General features: G+C 40.5%; 1 protein-coding gene across 3 annotated transcripts in view; it reads left to right on the top strand.

Moving 5' to 3' along the window:
• The window catches only part of qsox2 (quiescin Q6 sulfhydryl oxidase 2), a 78,259-nt gene that overhangs the window by 29,648 nt on the left and 29,897 nt on the right, over positions 1 to 18,714 (top strand). For all 3 annotated transcript variants that reach the window (XM_048558746.2, XM_048558745.2, XM_048558747.2), the window contains 2 exons: positions 5,001 to 5,144; positions 9,570 to 9,699. In XM_048558746.2, the coding sequence (XP_048414703.1) occupies positions 5,001 to 5,144; positions 9,570 to 9,699 (274 nt within the window). The remainder of the gene's footprint in view (positions 1 to 5,000; positions 5,145 to 9,569; positions 9,700 to 18,714) is intronic.

Genomic DNA, 18,714 nt, shown 5'->3' with positions numbered 1-18,714 from the left:
TGGTTTCTGGGCCCGTTTTGTCTGTTTCTTTCGGTTGCTGAGAAATTGGTGGACTGTGTTCATTTGGGTACCCATTCTTTTTGAATATGCTGTATAGGTGATTTTCTTCTGCTGTTCGTAGTTCTTCTGTGCTGCAGTGTGTGGTGGCTCGTTGGAATAATGTTCTAATGCAGCCTCGTTTGTGGGTGTTGGGATGGTTGTTCCTGTAGTTCAGTATTTGGTCTGTATGTGTTGTTTTCCTGTAGATGTTGGTTTGAAGTTCCCTGTTGACTGTTCGCTCTACTGTGACATCTAGGAATGGCAGTTTGTTGTTTTCCTCCTCTTTTGTGAATGTTATGCCAGTAAGGGTATGATCGATGGTCTTGAAGGTTTCCTCTAGTTTGTTTTGTTTGGTGATGACAAAGGTGTCATCCATGTAGCGGACCCAAAGTTTGGGTTGGATGATTGGCAGAGCTGTTTGTTCGAGCCTCTGCATTACTGCCTCTGCTAAGAACCCTGATATCGGAGATCCCATGGGTGTACCGTTGGTTTGTCTGTAGGTTTATTCCAGAACCCTCACCCCATCCCCCTCTCTGATGGGTCTAGGCCCGAAACGTCAGCTTTTGTGCCCCTGAGATGCTGCTTGGCCTGCTGTGTTCATCCAGCTTCACACTTTGTTATCTTGAATTCTCCAGCATCTGCAGTTCCCATTATCACCTGATTAATTGAGTGATCCTTTTTTTAAATAAACTGCAAATCCAAGTAATGTTGAATGGGTTAACATCCATAAGAACAAAAGGTGTGTTTCTCAACGTCATTCTCCTGCCTTCTTCACGTAACTGTTTATCACCTTACTAGTCAGTAATCTATCTGTGTCCTAAATACACTCCATGACTTGGCCTCCAAAGCCGCCTTTGGCAATGAGTTCCACGGATTCCACCCTCTGGCTGAAAGAAATGTTTGCTCATCTTAGTTCTAAAGACTCATCCCTTCACACTGCTGTGCCCATGGGTCCTTATGTCACCTGCTAGTGGGCACATATCTCCACGTCCACTGTATCCAGGCCTTTCAGTATTCTATCCTGCACCTTCTACATAAGAATGTGTAACATGTAACCTGTCATGTTTTTCAACACTGTCGCTCAGTAGCAGTTATTGGGATTTTGGGGGTGGGGGTTAGTAGCAGACTGTGCACGTGAACAAGACTATAACTTTGCTCCCTGCTGAAATGCTTTGTCTGTTGTGGCCAGGGTGGAGAAGAATGGACTGAGACCAGCAGACTCAGTCCTCAATTGGTCATGATAAGCCCTTCATCCCCAGAATCATTCTTGTAAACCAACTCTGGACCCCTTCCGATGTCAGCATGTCCTTGCCTTGCATTTAGGGCCTAAAACTGCTCGCAGTCTTCCAGCTATGGTCTGACCAGGGGCTTACACAGGGTCAGTGACACATGTTGACGCTTGTATTCTAGCCCTCTTGAAATGAATGCAAACGTTGTATTTGCATTCCTACTTGCTGACTGAAGATTTGCCAACTGAAGTTGCATGTAAATCTTAAGAGAACCCTGAACTAGGTCCCTTTGTGCTTCAGATATCTGAAGTCTTTTGCCATTTAGAAAATAGTTTTATCCCATCTCTCACTTCTCCACTTCTTTGCTCTCTGTCTCAGCCTGTACTCCTTTAGCCTCCTTTCTCAAGCTGCATGGCTCCCCATCTATATTTGTCATCTGCAGACTTCGTGACCATGAGCTCAGTTCTTTCATAAGGATTGTTACTGTGTAACAGGAATAGTTGTGGTGCTGATACTGACCCCTGCAGAACTCCTGATCATTTGCTATCCTAAAAAAAACCACCTTTAGCCCCTATCTCTCCTTTCTGCTAGTCTCACAGTCCATTCTTCCCCACCTTGGCCACAACAGACAAAGCATTTCAGCAGGGAGCAAAGTTATAGTCTTGTTCACGTGCACAGTCTGCTACTAACCCCCACCCCCAAAATCCCAATAACTACTACTGAGCGAGTGTTGAGAAACATGACAGGTTACATGTTACACATTCTTAGGTTTACCTATCCTGCACCTTATACATAAGAGAAAGTAACTTAGAATATATATCTTTCAAGGAACTAAGGTTGAGCTGCAACATATTTTAATTGCATCATAGGAACTTTTTTAAATACGCTGAAATATGGAACTCTCCCATTGTAAGAATTCTGCAGATTTTCATGTATTTTAATCTTGTTTCATGTGCAGAAATACCCCAAGCTATTTCTAAACCTAAACCTAAGCCCGAGTCTGCTACTTTGATGAAGTAGTGCTCTCTCAAGGGTAACAAAGGCCACCTGGGCTTAGCCAATTTATAAAATCTCACTTTCCTTCAACAGCAGATCACAAACTGCAGAAACATTCGAGTCCAATATTGTTTGTTTAAATTTGCTGCTTGGAATGTAGCCAAAAAAGTACTTTTAAACCTGGGTAGTAACTTTAGGCACTTTCTGCTTACTTCTCACACTGATGTCTGACATTCCGCTTTTCCTTGTAATAGTTTCCTCGTCAAAAATGATGACTTGAGTTATTGTGTAATTACTCTGGTAGGTGTGGGGGGTAAATCGCTCTTTGCTACTCTTTTTTTTTCTTCCAAAAAAGCACTAGCAAGGGAAGGAAGCTCTTGTGTATATGTTTCAAATGACTGAAGCACTTCATAACTGTATAGATATTAGAATGCTAATACAGAGGTGCTATCAGCATTTTAGTAATGCAATTATGATTTAATATTTTTGTATTTGGTACTTTGCTAAGATATATTTAGATGGAATTCTACTCAGCCAGATGAAAGATATAAATTAGCTTTCATACTTTTAAACTAACTGCAGTGGATAACAATCTGAGTAGTTTTAATTCTGTAATTTAGTGAAATTCTGTTTAGTTATGAGGAGGTTTGGGTCTGTTAATGTTTTGCAGTTCTGGAATATTTGAATTGAGTCTGAGAATATTAAATTTTGTATCTTGATTCACCTCCTGGAACGCATATTCCGTTTTGACGCTGGCTTATTTTTTATAAAAATACAACATATAAATGCATTTTGCTTTTATGTCAAGTATTTCCAGTGTTTGGTATTAATTGCTTGTCCCAAGAAAAATTGCATGCTTCCATCCTGAGGCTGAGATTGGTCTGATTTCAGCCTAAAATACTATGCAATGTAATGTTTGACATAGTTTATAGTTCTTAATTTTAATACTTCTATTTCAGTTGCTGTTGGAGTTCATTGTATTCTCTCTGAGCTTGCCTGTATGCTGTATTCCCAGTAGCTTGGTGTCAGGATGATAATGCTTTTTAACTGTTGAAAAAACTTTGAAGGTCTTGATGCAGCAACAAATTCAAGTCCTCTTGTATTGCATAACTACTCGTAGAATGACATTGTCTTAAATAATGATACGAGAATTTGTGTCTGATCTGTGAAATGAACAAAAACACTATCATTGCAATGAAGTCACTGCTTTTAACCTTTTTCAGCCTACTGGATAAGCAGGCATTGGTCTTTCTGCAAGCGTAACAGCTCTTGACCCCAACTACTGTAACTCTTGTAAGGCAACAGAAGGTGGCTTGGCATGCATTTCAGAATAATTGTTGACTGTTGCTTTATGGATTAGAGCTGCCAAATCACTGGGTTTAATGGAACATGCTAACATTTTGTTGCCCATTTCGTGTTAGTAAAAGCACATTACCACAACCCATCTAGTGAATGCGAATTGCTTTTATCTGGCACCGGCTTACTGTTAACTCATTACAGTTAATAAATAAAATATATCGGTAGTCCATTTTCTTTATATGGTACAGACAATATGAGAATGCTTCCAATATTACTCTGAATGTAACTTTCTCCATCTAAAAACTAAATATGGTTATTTTAAGAATTCTTGTGATCCTAAATTCTGATGCATACTGTAACATCTTTATCCCTGTGAACCATTTCATATATTTTGATTCTGCTGCAAGATTTTTATCCTTTTTAGAAAGATATCTGATATTTAGGTTCAGAGATGATTATACACATGCTCTGGAGCAGGTGGGACTTGAACCCAGGTGTCCTGTGAGCTACTAAGTCCCTTGAGTGGAAACAAATCTCGTCTTCAAACCAGTTGCTTTTTTTTGCTTGATTACCCATGACGGTACATTGTGGAATTTTAATTCAATAAGAATTTGAAATTAAGACTTTAATGATGACCATGAAACCTTTGCAGATTGTCACTAAAATACAACTGGTTCGCTAATGTCCTTTTGGGAAGGAAATTTTTCATCCAGGCTAGGCCTGGCCTACATGGACACCAGAGTCCACAACAATATGGTTGACTTGTAACTGTCCTCCTAGGCAATTAGGATAGGCGATCAAATACTGGTCTAGCCAGTGACATCGTGTTAATGAAGGTTTTTTTTAAAAAAAATTGTTCATTGTTCTTGTGGAAGTTGTTTAAAAACTAATGTTCAAATTTGATATTGCACTTGAGTTTTGTCGTTTAAGTAATAAAACTTAACTCAGTTGCTAGCTCCATTAAGTATTTTGGTTGTCAATTTCTTAAAGCTATAATGATGATCTTAGCCTGATTTTGGATTTTGTTTTGAGCACCACATCAGCTTCCCTCAGAAGGATTGTTTGCAGTGTGCATGATCAAGTTACAATAACTCAATGTTTTCCTTTTCTCAGTTTGATAACTGAGTTTCAGTTTGAAAAATTGTATGAAGCACACAATGATGAAGTTGTGCCTTCGAATTACTGTTGAGTATAACTTTATAATATCTGCATTTCTGTCCACCTATATTTAGGTAAATACAGGATGCACGTAGCTTAGAGTAATAAATATAGTGTATTGTTAAAACTTGGCACTTGATCTTTTGAATGATCAGTAAGGAGCAGCTGAGAAACTGCCCAGGCTAGGAAATGTGGAAAATGTATATCACTTAATACAATATCTACTATCAACTGACATAATTTGAATAATTTGCATCTTTTCTTTCCTTTCTACCACAGGCAGAAGCCTCTACGATCATTCTTTTCTTCATACTTAAAGTCTTTGTCAGGAGTGACCAAGAGACAGTCTTCACAATACCCTGCACCTGTTAGGCAGAAGGATGAGGCAGTGAATCTGATAAAGCCTTGGAAGTATTTTGATCGGTAAGTCTTCCCGATCTTCGTCTTTTTTAAAAGATAGTCGGTCAGGTTGTCAACTTTTGGAAAAGTAAAATGTTTTAGATTGATCATATCTGCAATATTTTCTGTTTTATGTCTGTCTTCGCACCTCCATCCGGAGGTGTGGATGTTCAGTTAGGACTGTTTAAGATTGAGTTTGTTGGGATTCAATACTACAGGGAATCTAGGGATAAATGTGAAAAGCGAAATGAAAATAACGATCAGCCATGATTGTAGTGAATGGCAGATCGTTTTTGAGAGACTGTATGGCTATTCCTGCTCTTGTGTCCTTATGTTAATCATCATCACATCGTGATCTGCTCAGTTGGAATATTATAATTTCACTGCATTAAGTGTTGATATCACTTTAATAGTGAAACCTGCGTCAAATCTGATCCGCTTGATTGTTGGAAGTTCTCAGAATCATTGATCTGTCTTTGGCCTCTCTGACATAGTAAAGAGGGAACATTAATTTTGTGTCCCATCTTTTGACCAGCAGAGTTGCTTCAGTTCACTATTGCTTTCTGAATTCATCTTCAGCATTTTATAACAAAAAGGCTTCTGCTCTAACTTTGTCCATTCTTTCAGTGAGTTTGAACAGAAAGTGGGTAAATCTAATTCCGTCATTACTGTAAACCACAACAGTGTTCCATTCTTAATTCTTTCCTACTGTATTGCATTTAACGAACATGATTATGGAAGCGGAAAATACATGTATTTTGTAGTTATGTGCAATTCCCCTGCCTGTATACAAGTTTATGTAACATATTATGCACACATTTTTATATAGCCCCTTGCAGTGTTTCTGGACATCAGAGCACTTTAGCAGTCAGGACTTCACTGTGGGTAGTATTGTATTTGTCAATAGGCTTTTATCAGAAGTCAGATCTTTATAGCAGCCATAGACCTGATAATGAGGTCATAAATTATGTATCTAAAGAGCAGCAGTGTCCTCTGAAGAGGTGAACAAAAAAATGTGCCATATGTTTTTATTCCAAACGCCTGAAGAGTCTTATCTTGTGAATTGGTTGCAACTGGTAATCATCTTTTGGTTTTTCTTTGATTTGTGTAAATATATCAGTAGCTTTGCATTCAAACGAAGCTGTTTCCTAAAATAAGTATCAGCTTAACTCTTGCCCTGACTTTCTTATGGTAGTAACACTGACACCCATTAAATAAATGTCTCAAATGAGTATGCAATTCTGTCACCTGTTGGTGAGGCACGGTAGTGCAGTTTGATGTGAAATAAATCTGAAAAACAGGGCACGTTTGGACAAAAGTAATGAATGTAAGCACTTGATCTTCGTTTTAAGACCAAAACTTGATAGAATCCCTACAGTGTGTAAACCGGTCATTCCGCCCAACTAGTCCACACCACCCGTCCAACTTCCACCCCAACTCATTCCCCTACTGTTGCATTTCCGCATGTCTAACCCACCTAGCCGAAACATCCCTGGACGCTATGGGAAATTTAGCATGGCCAATCCACCTACCCTGCACATCTTTGTACGGTGGGAGGAGACCAGAGCACCCAGGGGAAACATGCAGACATGAGAGAATGTGCAAACACCGCACAGATAGTTGTCCGAGGGTTTGATTCCACCCAGGTCTCTGGCACTGTGAGGCAGCATAGAACATAGAAAAATACAGCACAGTACAGGCCCTTCAGCCCACGATGTTGTGCCGTGGAATAATCCTTATCCAAAAATAACCTAACCTACATTCCCCTCAATTCACTGCTGTCCATGTGCATGTCCAGCAGTCGCTTAAATGTCACTAATGACTCTGCTTCCACGACTACCACTGGCAAAGTATTCCATGCGCTCACAACTCTCCGGGTGAAGAGCCTCCCTCTGACGTCTCCTCTATACCTTCCCTATACCTTCCTCCTAACACCTTAAAACTATGACCCCTCGTGGCAGTCAATACTGCCCTGGGGAAAAGTCTCTGGCTATCGACTATATTCATGCCTCTCATTACCTTGTACATCTCGATCAGGTCGCCTCTCTTCCTCCTTCTCTCCAGAGAGAAAAGTCCGAGCTCAGTCAACCTCTCCTCGTAAGACAAGCCCTCCAGTCCAGGCAGCATCTTGGTAAACCTCCTTTGCACCCTCTCCAAAGCCTCCACATCATTCCTATAATAGAGCGACCAGAACTGGACACAATATTCCAAGTGTGGACTCACCAGGGTTTTATAGAACTGCAGCATAACCTCGCGGCTCTTAAACTCGATCCCCCTGTTAATGAAAGCCAAAACACCATATGCTTTCTTAACAACCTTATCCACCTGGGTGGCAACTTTGAGGGAGCTATGCACTTGAACATCAAGATCCCGCTGTTCCTCCACACTGCCGAGAATCCTGCCTTTAATCCGGTATTCAACATTTAAGTTTGACCTTCCAAAATGCATCACTTCGCATTTATCCAGGTTGAACTCCATCTGCCAATCCTCAGCCCAGCTCTGCATTCTGCCAATGTCTCGCTGAAGCCTGCAATAGCCCTCGATACTATCAATGGCACCTCCAACCTTTGTGTCATCAGCAAACATATTAACCCACCCCTCAGCCTCCTCATCCAAGTCATTTATAAAAACTACAAAGAGCAGAGGCCCAAGAACAGACCCCTGCGGGACACCACTCAGCACTGACCTCCAGGCAGAATACTTACCATCTACAACCACTCTGCCTCCTGTCAGACAACCAATTCTGTATCCAGACAGCCAAATCACCCTGTATCCCATACCTCCTGACTTTATGAATGAGCCTGCCGTGGGGAACCTTATCAAATGCCTTGCTGAAGTCCATGTACACCACATCCACTGCTCGACCCTCGTCAACCTGTCTTGTGACTTCTTCAAAGAACTCAATAAGATTTGTAAAGCATGACCTGCCCCCCTCAAAGCCATGCTGACTCCCTTTAATCACGCTATGCTTTTCCAAATAGTCATAAATCCTATCCCTCAAAATTCTTTCCAAAACCTTGCTGACCACAGATGTAAGACTGACTGGTCTGTAATTTCCAGGGATTTCCTTATTCCCTTTCTTGAAAAGAGGAACAACATTTGCCTCCCTCCAATCTTCTGGTATGACTCCCATGGAGAGTGAGGAAGCAAAGATCTTCGCCAGCGGCTTAGCAACCTCCTTTCTCGCTTCCCGGAGCAACCTAGGATAAATCTCGTCTGGCCCTGGGGACTTATCAATCTTAATGTTTGCCAAAATTTCCAACACATCAACTTCCTCAATCTTGATCTGTTCAAACCTGTTTTCCTGCTCCTCAAAGTTCTCACTCACACCAGGGTCCCTTTCCTTAGTGAAAACCGAAGCAAACAACTCATTTAGGGCTTCCCCTATCTGCTCAGACTCCATGCACAAGTTCCCTATGCTATCCCTGATTGGCTCTACCTTCTCACTGATCATTCTCTTACTCCTCTCATATGAGTAAAATGCCTTCAGGTTCTCCCTAATCCTTCCTGCCAAGCCTTTTTCACGCCCCCTCCTAGCCCCCCCTCAGTCCACTTTTGAGCTCCTTCCGAGCAAGCCTGTAATCCTCTATAAAGCTGTGCTAGACCCTTGCTTCCTCCACCTTACGTCCGCTGCCTTTTTCTTTTTGACAAGAAGCACCTCTGTACCTGTCATCCAAGGCTCCTTAATCTTACCCCTCCTTAGAGGACTATCTCAGTACTAACCACTGAACCACTGTGAATGGAATCACATTATGTACAGGTGAATTGTGATTACCTCATTGGCCAGGAAAACAAACACAATTTTAACAAACTATATGCCAATAATAATAATAGTAACAATCAAAAAAGCCATTTAATGGCAATTATTGAAACTGCTTGTATGCCTGAAAAGTCGATCTTCAGAATTAATTTTTAAAATTTTATTTTAGCTATTGCGTAGTTACTTTTGTTGAACAGCATTCTGAAATAGCTTGGAAAAACTGTTATAAAACAAAATATGCTCCTTTTTTATAATGTATTTTACTCTGCCCTTCACATGCTTTTAAGGCTTGAGTGACCTGTGATATACCTGGAAAGCATAAAGCATATTTGTTGAAGATTATACTGATGAAAAAAGTGTTTTCTATTGGGAGAATAATAATAACCCATTTGATCCATTGATTGCATGTTGTCATAAAATGAGGGAGAATTTTAGTAGTTAAAGTCCTGAAACTGCATGAGACTTAAATTATTAAAACTTCACTTTTTATGTTGTGACGTTAATCTGTCACATTGAAACAAACTCTTACATTGAAATTGTCATTTGAAACTTTAAAACTGCTTGGTATAGAAAAGGAACAATATAGTTTCTGCTACTACCCTTCTTAATAATAAAAAATAACTGTCAATTAAACAAATAATAGACATTTATTTCAAATGTACTTGTTTCAAGCTTACCTTTGCTTTCAGGAATAAGCTGTATATGGCCGATCTGGAGTCTGGTTTGCACTACATATTACGAGTGGAACTGGCTAGTCACAAGATATTGGAAGGACCAGAGCTATCTACACTTAAGGACTTTATTACAGTCCTGTCTAAGGTGTGTTTTTAACTGTTGGTAACCATTTTCATGAGACAATCTAATTTGAAAACAAAAGAATGCTCCAGTGGAGGCATACTGAAGCATCTCAGAAATGATGCCAAGACTGGTTATACAATAAAGAACTTGCATTTATGTTGTCATAACTCTGGACCTTTCAAAATCCTTTCGAAGAATAGTCTCTGCTGTTGGAAGGATGATAACTAATCTAAGCACAAGAAGATCCTATAAAGACCAATGCAGTTAACCAGATAATTGTTTTTGGTGACCTGTTTCTATGGATGATGCAATCTGGATTTTACGTTTCAATATTTGGAGCATGATTCAAACCTATTATTATTGACTGGGTGGCAAGAATGTTACCACTAAGTCACAGCTAATAATGTAGGTATGGTCTCTCTGTTAACTTTGAGGTTATTTAATGTATTCCTTTGAGATTTTGTGCTGGTGGTAGCAGATTCTGAAGACTACACGTGCACATTTCAATGCAGAAAAATGGGCATTGCTGTCTCAAAAGCCCAAGGTGTACTAAGTACTGCAAACACCTTCCTGGACCTTCAAAACTAATTCTACACTTGAGTTGTCAAATATTTTTCTGAATTTCCACATTTTATCTTTGTTAAGATTGATGTTGCAGCTTTTGCCATCAGCTGATGTATATGTCCAATAGTTCCCATTTCCTGTTGAATAATGGGTATGAGTTTGTGGGATAATGTTATCGTGGGGTAATTACCTCTGCTTGATATCACTTGTTGGTTGCTTGCAGTCCCCTTGATTTGGTGCATATGGTAGTTCAAGCTGTCAGAAAAAGAAATCAATTCATAGCTTTTTAAAATTTTTTTTTGTGGTCAGCTTATTTCAAGATTGATGAGCGCTGTAACTTTACCATTAAGAAATGGTAAGAACACCATCCAGGACAAAGCAAGCTTCTGTTTTGGCATCATGTGAACAAACACTTGCTCTACCACATCACTTGGTAGCAGCATTATGTCCTGCAGAAATTCACCAAAGACCCATATACAATGCTTTCAATGGCAAAACCACTACCAACTAGTAGGACAAGCAGCAGACACCACCACTTGCCAGTTCTCTTCCCCCCCCCGGCGGCACCACCACCACCATTCACTATCCTGACTTGGAACTATAGTACAGCGATAATGGGAGCTGCAGATGCTGGAGAATCTAAGATAACAAAGAGAGGGTCTAGGCCCGAAACGTCAGCTTTTGTGCTCCTAAGATGCTGCTGGCCTGCTGTGTTTATCCAGCTCCACATTTTGTTGCCCTGGAACTATACTACTATTCCTTTAGTGTTAACCACTCAGAATAGATTGCAACCTTCCCCTGGGGCAGCAACACCCACACCACGTGAATGAATAAGGGAAGGGACTGTGGCATTGGAACCTTTATCTCCAGAGTGTATTTTTTGAAAGTTCCAAGAACAGTTGATTCAGACCATTTTGTCAACAAAACAATCTGGATTGTGAATGTGGAGGACATCTAGTAATGAGTACATAATCCTGTTTCTGATGAATGAATCATGAGAAATAAACCTAGCAAACCACTTCCATTTGAAGTATTCCAGATAATCATTTGAAACGTGACTCTGTCCATCATCTTAAAGCACACTCATATTCTCAATATAACAATTTACCCTAGTTATTTGTTGTTTCAGTAGCAAAGATGATGCTAGGAAATTCTGTGGAACTAATATGGCTTGCTTTATTGAAATTTATTTTTGCCAGCCAAATTGTAATTAAAACAGTACAAGATCATGTTACTATATTACATTATTGTACATACAATGAAATGTTACCAGACCAATTGCATGTGCCTTGAGACCACTCAGTGGTACTAGATGACAGTCTTTGGAAGTCTTTTTCTTAAAATGTTCCCATGAAGAAACAATAGCGTGTGGAATTCAAGTACTGAGTGATAGAAAATGGTAAACGTTGAAGAAATGAAAACAACACATACAATTTAGTGTTTTGGTTTTTGTGATTCTATGGAATGTATAATAGAGGGCCAGGTATTTGGCTCAACTAGTCCGTGAAGCGCTTTTATGCTAATATGTGTGATTGTTTGAAACATTGACAGAGTTTGTCACAAATCTGTTGTTGGATAGTTATTGGGTGAATTGTTGGGGGCTGTATTTTGTGGTCAGCATGTTACATGACTGAATACAGGTTTTGCCAATGTGTCGCGTATGCGCTAACAGTAGGAATGTGAAACAGTTCAAGCAAGTTAACTTGGAAATGGACATAACCAATGAAATGTGTGTCATTGTGAGAGCTGAAAGCTTTTGGAGTATTTTAAAAAGCTTTTTGACCTATTTTTAGATGTGGCTGAAGGGTCAGCAGGCTAATGCAGGCAAAATTGTAAAGGAAGGAATCCCAAGTCTATAGGTATAACTGCAAATGATTTCAATAGCCTGCCACACCCCACCTCCATGTCTGCTGAAGTGGTGATAGTTATGTCGGTGGTTGCCTTCTCGCATTTGGTAGCAGCATCCCCATAGGTATACTTGCTTTAGGTGATTCCAAGAAAGAAGTATGGCAATAGTTCAATGTTTACATATCTTGCACGGTGCTGTTGTCGTCTAAAGTCCAAAATTTCTTCCAGAATTGGAACTTCCTGCTGCATTAATAATCTTGTAAAATGAAGGGATCTTCACTGTTCCTCTGCAGGTGCCAATATTTTGGGGCCACTCAATGAGCAAGATTGGCTAAGCAGCCTGTTTCCTCAAGGCATTCTTGCCTTCCAAAGAGCTCCAATTCTGTACTTGATAGTATGCTAATGATCTAACCACAGAATAACTGCCATTGTTACTGGTGTTGCAATGAAATAACTGTACGATTATTGTATGGTGAATGATGATTTAAAATAGCCTGATGTGCATGTACATGTAAAATTCCCTGTCCTTTCCATAATGTTAATGTAATTAGCATGACCTAATAGTTCCCTGTGTTTGTTTGTGCTGTCGTATTTAGATTGTATTTGCTGCATGGCATACAAAGCCAATATGATACCAAATTAATATTGAAATATTGCATCTGCTACAAATCCTGCTCTCTGGATGTGAGCTTGCTCGCTGAGCTGGAGGGTTTGTTTTCAGACGTTTCGTCACCATTCTAGGTAACATCGTCAGTGAGCCTCCGGTGAAGCGCTGGTGTTATGTCCCACTTTCTGTTTATCTGTTTAGGGTTCCTTGGGTTGGTGATGTCATTTCCTGCATTGGTGATGTCATTTCATGTTCTTTTTCCCAGAGGATGGTAGATGGGCTCCAAATCAATGTGTTTGTTGATGGAGTTCCGGTTAGAATGCCATGCTTCTAGGAATTCTCGTGCGTGTCTCTGTTTGGCTTGTCCTAGGATGGATATGTTGTCCCAATAAAAGTGGTGTTCTTCCTCATCTGTATGTAAGGATTCTAGTGATAGTGGGTCATGTCTTTTTGTGGCTAGTTGATGTTCATGTATCCTGGTGGCTGGGTTTCTGCCTGTTTGTCCAATGTGGTGTTTGTCACAGTTCTTGCAAGGTATTCTTGCAAGTATCCTGCTCTCTGCACATCGAGGTGCCAAATAGTGTTCTGAAAAGATGCACTTTCTGCTTTTGTTCCCTGCTTCCATCAATGATGCTACAATTGTTTATTTTTATTTGAATTTCATGAGTGTGTCTATGACCAGTTTTCAAGTTATTCCTTCCTTGAGAAAAGGAAATAAACTCAATCGTGAAGAAGGGTTATCCCAAACCATGAAGACCGATATTGGCGATCTCAAGAACAATGTCTGCACCTCACACTTGCTTTTTAATTCACTATCTCCAAGGATGTGGAAATCCTCGACAGTGCCTGTCTGCAGTGATTTTGGGGAAATGAGAAATTGTGCACCTCACATTGACCTTACTTTCTTCTCTTAAATGGCTGGCTTGAATGCTTTTCCTCAGCTTTTAAACTTTAACGTTAAAATTTGTTAAGGCAAATACATATCTAGCTAAACAATTCTAACATAATTACACTAAAAGCCTGTTTGTGTAGAAGCTCAGTCAAGAAATTTTTTAATCCATATTTATCAATGAAATTTTACAAATGTATGTATTTCCAAAAACTGATTTTTAATTTTTCTAATCCAGTCAAATCTAGGTCACACATGGCCTTGTAAAAAGAAAGAAGAAAATACCATTTAATCTCATTCTGTCAACGCAGACATGTTTAAAATCACAAATTTGTGAGGGTTTACCCATGTCTTGCAAAGCAGGCGGAACTCCTAACTGTCTGGTTATTCGATCTACTCGTTTTGGTTTGGAGAAAATTTGATGTTCGCATTGAAACCGCCAGATGGCATGCCGTATGATTCTGTAATGTTGAATTTAGGCTTGATGGTTAGTATTAACTGATGTCATGCAACTATGTTGTATTGGTAAGACTCTGTTCCTGCTGGAAGATTGTAGAGTAAGACTGATGTTTCAGGCTAAAATGAAACAAAAACTCATCCTGGAAATGTGAAATGAAAACCAAAAATGCTGGAAAAACTCCAGTCTGGCAGTAACTGCAGGGAGAAACAGTTCACGTTCTAAGTCTAGATGCTGATGTAGGGTCAGTGGATTCAGGGTGAACTGTTTTTCATTCTACGGGTGCAGCCAGAAGTGCTTAGTTTCTCCAGTACTTTCTGTGGATGTTTCAGGCTTCTGGTTAAAAGGTGGTGCTGAGTACAAGCAATTAATCCCTGTGGAGGAGAATCTCATTGGGTGGGTAATGGTGGCAGAGAGATGCAAAATTAAATGGAAGTTAAAGTCAAAACTATTGTTTGGAATTAAATGTTCAGTATTAGAACATTCAAGGTTTGGTTGAAACTATGAAGGCATTCTAAATTCACTTGACACTTTGACACTTTAAAGTGAGCTTGTTTTCTGCTCACTGTTTAAAAGCTATTTTTTCATATGCAGATAATCTAAGCAAACTGCAGGCATTTTTCAGGGATGAAGTGTTTTAAAGTACATAAAATATCCTGTCACACAATTGGCAATTGTCACTTCGTCTACTAGCCAAGTGTATAACAAATATAAAGGAAATACACTATTTAATATTTTTGAATAATTGCTTAACTGAAATGTGCTCCCTGTGATGCTGGGATAGTTCTGTTAAAGTTCTTGGCCAGTTTCAGCTGTGTTCCATGATAAATTGGTAAAGGGTTTAAATGACTTTTAAATAGTATTGGCTGAGGCCTTAGAACAGATTGTGACTGCCTGTGCAGCAACAGTGGTCATTCAGCTGAATAATAGATTGAACCAGCAGTAAAATAATTATACTGTGAGCTGATGCTTATGATAAAAGTTGCTCCAACCATTGCCTTAAATATAGGGATTTATAGGACCTGCTCACTTGTGCGGTAGAAACAAACCACTTCCTCCTTGAGAGGAGGATGTTTTCTTAAAAAGTGTGCAGCTAATTGCGTGATACCAACTATATACAAGTTAGTGTTACTGAGACCACCATACTAACATCAGTGAGAACGCCTCCATGTTAGATCTTATTAATCTCCGACCCTAAGTTGTTATCCTGCTTGAGACTGTTACGTCGTCATGTCATTTAATACAGCTCAGTATTAATTCTTTCAGACCCTTGAATGACATTTCCCTTGCCTGAATTTTCCTATTTACTACAGGTTTTCCTGTATAGTTTACATTTTTTATGATGACTCCCCCAAGTCTCCGACCACTCTCCCAGAAGGTATTGTCTTTGGACGATCGATGGGTCTCTTGGTTAAAGATAGTCAACTTGTATTCTGTTATCTACCTTGTGATCTCACTCTCGGACTCTCTCTTGTCTACTGTGGTTACAGCATAAATAATACCGTTTCCCAGTTGCTTTTATTTTTGAGTAAGGGTCACTGGACTTGGCATGATTTGGTTTTCTGTCCACAGATACTGCCACATCTAAGCTTCTCCACCATTTTCAGTTTTTGTTTCAGTTCTACTTGGTTTATTTTGCTTTTATCTTTGCTCTCTTCTAAGTCTGTGAACATTGGTTTATCTCATCTCACTAGTAGTTTCCAAGAAGTTGTATGCACCACATCAATTGATGTGAGCACATTTTTATTCTTAATCCTCTACCTAATTTGAGTTGAAGTGCATAGACTCTACATCTACCTTGCTACTGAGGTTGGATCCCTAGTAATTGCATTGTTGGTGAAACCAATATTTTCACTTCCTCAAATGTAATATTTGAGGCTCCCTCCTTGCTTGTCGTTATTGATGTCATGAGTACCAAATTCCTCATGGGAAGACACAACAGAACATTTTCTGCCTGTATCTTCAATCTTCTCAGTGCTTGAAATCAGGCCTAAGCCGGTCATCGCTGTCTTTTCAAGCTTTATTGCAATCTGAATTACATAAGCTACGGATTCGTCATTAAGGTGATGTTGATGTACTGCTTTTATGCTATGTAATCATCTTGTTTCTTTTTAAATGTTAATTATTGCACTCTGAGCTCCTTTAGTATTGACAGAAGTGCCAACCCTGTGTAATCAGAGGTTTCTATCTTGCTGATGGTATGAATCATTTTTTTATGACAACATATTTAATCTTAATGGATTCTGTATTCTTTCTGGATCTCAGAGTCTGGGGAGTCCCATGGAATCCTGCCTGAACTGTTCCCTGACCAGAACTTTACCATTTCTCTATTTGAGGAAGATTCCAATCAAAGCATCTTGCAACATAAGAACCCTTGCTTGTGAAACATGTATCTCTCTGTTCTCTGACCCCCTTCCCCTTTGTGTTGCAGAGCTTCTGGTAGAATACCATTTTAAACTCATTTGAGAGACTGTATGGAAACCGAAAGATCTGCAAATGCTGTGAATCAGGAACAAAAACAGAAGTTACTGGAATAGCTCAGCAGGACTGGCAACATCTGTGAAGGAAAAATCAGTTAACATTTCAGATCGGGTGACCCTTCCTCAGAACTTTTGGTAGCTGAGAAAACCTTTTGGTTTGTTGGCAGAAAATAAGGATGGGGTTGGGGTAGGGAGTAAACAATAGAGCCTGAAGAGGGAGAACCCAGTTGAATAGACAAAAGAATTGATAACTATTCACCCTCCTAGCCAGATTGTCAATGGTGACTGTTAGTGACTAACAATAGATCATGTGTAATGGCAGGCTGTGAGGTAACAAAGCCTAGTTTGTGGGATTGCGGGGTAGGACATGGGAGAGTTTAGGCCCTAAAATTATTGAACTCCATATTGAATCCGGAGGGCTATTGGGGCCCCTAAGTGGAAAAATGACATGTTCTTCCAGCTTGTGTTGAGCTTTGCTGGAACGCTGCAACAAGCCAAAGATAGAGATGCTGGCTTGGGAGTAGGGTGGTGTTTTAAAGTGGCAGGCAACTGGAGCTGGGTCTCTTTTGCCAGCAGTGTGTAGATATTCTGTGAACCGGTCACCTTTGTTTTCCCCAATGTAGACGAGAGCACATTGACTGGTGAATGCTGTAGACTAAATTCTGGGACGTGCAAGTGAAGTGTAGCTTCACCTGGAAGATATGTGTGGGGAGGGAGGAGGTAAATGAGCAACTGTTGCGCCTTTGCCGGTTGCAGGAGAAGGTGCCATGAGCCTGAGGAGGTGTGTTGGGGGTGAAGGAAGAGTGGACCAGAGTGTCCACAGAGGGAGTGGCCCCTGTGGAAGATAGATAAGAGATGGGAGTGGAATATGTGACTGGTGATGGCATCTCGCTGGTGGTGGAAATGGCATCTGATCTTCTGGATGTGGATGCTGCTGGGATGGTCGGTAAGGGTAAGGAGAAACCTATCGCTGTTGCGGGAGGTAACAGAAGGGGTAAGGGCGGGAGATGAGTAGCACCTGGTTGAGGCCCCTGTTGACAACAGTGTTGGGGAATCCTCGGTTGAGGAAGAAGGTGGGAGTTTTGGAAGCTCCCTTGTCGAGGTTAGCATCGTTTGAACATATGCGACAGAGAGAATGGGATGGTGCCTTTACAGGAAGCAGGGTGTGAGGATGTATGGTCCAGATAACTCTGGGAGTCGGTGGGTTTATAGTGGATATTAGTGGCCAGTCAATGCCCAGAAATGGAGATGTCGATGGAGGGAGGGGAGGAGTCAGATAGACCAGGTGCAAGGGAGGGCAGGTGGAAATTAAAAGCAAAATCAATGAACATTTCCAATTACAGACGAGAGAGGAAAGCTGCACCAATGATATCATTGATGTATTGGAGAAAGAGTTGTGGGTGGAGGCCAGAATAGGACTGGAACAAGGAATGTTCCACATGTCCCACAAGGAGACGGGCATAACTGGGGCCAATTTGTGTACCCATTGGCCACCTTCTGAGCTGAAGAAAACTAAAGGAGTTGAGAGAAAATATTGAGTCCGGAGTGCTCCAGGGTCCCCAAGTGTAAAATGAGGTGGTGTTCTTCCAGCTTGCGCTGAGCTTCACTGGAACACTGCAGCAAGCCAGAGACAGATGTTGGCCAAGGAACAGGGTGGTGTGTTAAGTTATGTTTGGAATTGGAAGCAATATCAAGTTCAATAATTTTAGGGCCTAAACTCTCCCATGTCATAGCCTTCTACCCCAAAACTGGGCCTTGTTATCACAGCCTGCCATTATGCACTACCTATTGTTAGTGACTAACAGTCCCGATTAACAACAATTCACCCTCCTAGCCAGATTATTATCAATCCCTTTGTCTCCTAGAAGCATGGCATTCCAACCGGAATTCCATCAACAAACACATTGACTTGGAGCCAATCTACCATCCCCTGAGAAAAAGAACAGGAAATGACATCACCAACCCAAGGAAACCTAACCAGAAAAATAGAAAGCGGGACATAACACCAGCGCTTTGTCGGAGGCTCACTGATGATGTTACCTAGAATGGTGACGAAACGTCTGAAAACTAACCTTCCAGCTCAGCGAGCAAACCCACATCCAGTGCAGGGAAAGATTAGACAACTGTAGGATTCTAGATTTGGCAGCACCATTCTTATTTTTGGAAGGGACATGTCTTCTTTGTGTCCTCA

This window comes from Stegostoma tigrinum, chromosome 29 (genome assembly GCF_030684315.1).
Source record: "Stegostoma tigrinum isolate sSteTig4 chromosome 29, sSteTig4.hap1, whole genome shotgun sequence".
Classification (NCBI taxonomy): Eukaryota; Metazoa; Chordata; class Chondrichthyes; order Orectolobiformes; family Stegostomatidae; genus Stegostoma; species Stegostoma tigrinum.
This window is presented reverse-complemented; position numbering and strand designations above follow the sequence as displayed.